This window comes from Limulus polyphemus, unplaced genomic scaffold (assembly GCF_000517525.1).
Source record: "Limulus polyphemus unplaced genomic scaffold, Limulus_polyphemus-2.1.2 Scaffold6735, whole genome shotgun sequence".
NCBI lineage: Eukaryota > Metazoa > Arthropoda > Merostomata > Xiphosura > Limulidae > Limulus > Limulus polyphemus.
Genome location: NW_013672345.1, coordinates 35,351 through 38,264, shown reverse-complemented (window position 1 = coordinate 38,264; position 2,914 = coordinate 35,351). Strand labels below are relative to the sequence as shown.

General features: G+C 32.7%; 1 protein-coding gene across 1 annotated transcript in view; it reads right to left on the bottom strand.

Annotated features, from left to right (window-relative positions):
• The window catches only part of LOC106474025, an 11,015-nt gene extending 9,653 nt beyond the window's left edge, over window positions 1–1,362 (bottom strand). The window contains exon 1 of the mRNA XM_013934711.2: window positions 1,267–1,362. Coding sequence (XP_013790165.2) covers window positions 1,267–1,357 — 91 coding nt within the window. The 5' untranslated portion in view covers window positions 1,358–1,362. The remainder of the gene's footprint in view (window positions 1–1,266) is intronic.
• Window positions 1,363–2,914: the final 1,552 nt, after the last annotated feature.

Here is a 2,914-nt window from a genome sequence, read left to right as displayed (position 1 = left end):
ATTTCCTAATTTAAAAGTAAACACAGATAAACATCAATGTTTGTGTGTCATGTGGTTTTTTGAATGCAGCACTGGTTCAAATTAGATGTTTATGATGTCAAAATACTAAGACTACAGTTTCGTACGATTTAGAAATCAAATTATCGATATTGACAAGCTATTTGCTAAGATATTGCTCATGTAACAAATCACACACTCCCTTATATACACTTACTTCTATATATATGACATGAATAACCAATCAGAAGCTCATAATGTCCTCCCTAGTGGCTTTCTCAGCCATTTTAAATTCTTAGGACACCATTTCTTTTTTGGAACCAAGATTTCAAGGAGGTAAGGTATGCTCAAAATTTCAGACTGGAATTCTACGGTATTGATGTTGTAATGTATTATTTTTTAGTTCTTCAAATGCATATATAAAACCTTTCATATCCTCCACGTACAAAGTTTTTAAAGGCTTAGCAACTTATGTCAAACAGTAACTGAGCACAAAGATCGTAACTAAAAGAGATAATTGTTTGCTTTACTTCTTTATTTACTGTTTTATGCTTTAAGAAAAATAAGTTTATGAACTTATTTCAAAATAGGAATAATCTATATACATATGTAATGTATAATAATTGAAATTATAATAATTGACTAATTTTCAAAATACTAGTCAACTAAAACACAGCCAAGACAAGTTACTCTGAACTGACCCTATTTAGTCTAAAAATTTATGTCTTCGTGTTATAATTTGTGTAATTCTAGAATAAAAGAGGCATAATTGGTATTTATTCCCAAATTTGTATGGTGGTTGCAAGATCCGTCAAATCTACTGAACCCAAAGAGAGATTAATTACTGAAAATAATAGATAAAATATAAAGTTTTTATTAAGAAATGTTTGATAACTATCTAGACATTACAAAGATTTTGCATGTGAAATTTGAAAATTTTCTGATGCATAAAAGTATTTTTTAACCTTAAAAGAAAAATTACTTTGCATGATAGATAGGTAACATGTGAAAAGAAAAAAAGGCACAAGAAAAACATTGTTTTGCAAACCTTAAGATTTAATAAAAAAATTAGATATTTTGAATATGAAAACATTATAATGTCTACTGATAAGACGTCAAATTTAACATTTGCTTACTAATTTCAAAGCTATAGCATGAAAGAGTTAATGATGAAAAACTCAAGCATACTGCTATATTAAAACAGGTGAAATTTCCACTATTATCTTGAGATGAATACAAAACATTAATATTCTAAATATATAGACTTACTATCAGTTATTGTGAAAGTTTTATCTTCATTTTTCATCAGTTTGATATCCAACAAAACATTCTGCTTCTCATCAGAAAATGTTTCCTCCATCTTTAATACTCCAATGATTACACAGAAGCGTCACCTGTATATTCTGTAAAAAAAGTTTCACAGTAAGACTACAGAGAAATAACTTAAGAATCAGGAGTTGATTTTACAAGGATTAGTATAAAATTTTTAAATATAAATTCACATTATCTTGATAACTTTCATTTCAAGTTATAAGCTTTATCTTTTCACATATTTATATTAAAACAGTCACATTATCTGAAATAAAAAGACTTTAATACAAAATGAGTAGTAAAACAATAAGAAAACCTTTACCAAACAATTTCTAAACAAGTAATGATTGAGGATTAGAATTTTACCCTATTGATTAGATTAAATACACTTCACATATAAAAAATATACCAAAACATGCAAAACTGGAACTATTTTAATAGCCTTGAATCAGTCAGGAGTTGAATTACTAACTTTCATTCTTTCCACAAATCCCAAATGATTTTCTACACATTTACATAATTTCAACAAAATACTGTTACTACAGCGGAAGTCACGTGACTGTAGTAACACGTCATGAACTTCTAGAAGGATCCTGTCTCTTCCTGAAGTCTCGAGAGACTACTAGATATGCAGTATATATAAGCCGCCAAGAAGCGACGGCAACAATGTAATGTGTAATTGACAGTTGAGTCGAGCACGTGAGACGTTCGTTTGTTTTTGAATTTCGCGCAAAGCTACACGAAGGCTATCTGCGCTAGCCGTCCCTAATTTAGAAGTATAAGACTAAAGGGAAGGCAGCTAGTCAACACCACCCACCGCCAACTCTTGGGCTACTCTTTTACCAACGAATAGTGGAATTGCATATTAGGATTGGACTACTTACTACCGAGGAAGTTTGTAATTAATTTTGATAAAATGACGTTTGGGAACAACAAAGGCAAGTTCCGGTAACTGTTAAAAGAGAGGTTGAATTAATTAGATGTCATCAAGCTGAAGTCAAAGTGACTGAAGGAGTTGATGATGGTTAAATGGAACCAGGTATAGATATTAAATCAGAGCATGAAGCCACTGGATACACTCCAGCAAAGTTGTTGTTTGGTCGGGAACTTCGGTTGCCAGTGGATCTGTTAACAGGACGCCCACCTTATGAAGAGTTGTCTGAAAATGTGTCAGAGTTTGTGAAAGTGTTATCTGAAAGAATGGATGATATTCACCATCAAGTGCGTTCAAACTTGAAAACGTCTGCTGATTCGATGAAGTTATCTTATGATAAGATATCTACTGAAGTCAGCTTTGTACCAGGAGACAAGGTGTGGTTGTATAATCCCAGGAAGACAAAAGGGGAGTTTCCTAAGTTGTCTTCTCCATGGGAAGGCCCATATGACATAATGGATCGTCTCTCAGACGTGACTTTCCAAATAAAATGTGATCGGCGAGGTAAGCCAAAGGTGGCGCATGCCAACAGGATTTGGCATGATCACGGTCTAGGACATTTCAGTTGGGATGAAGTGAACATCGGAACAAATGAAACTGTTGAAGACGTGTCACCTGGAAAAGCCACTGTAGAAGAAGAAACTCTACTCGGTTTTGAGAAGGAAAACAGTG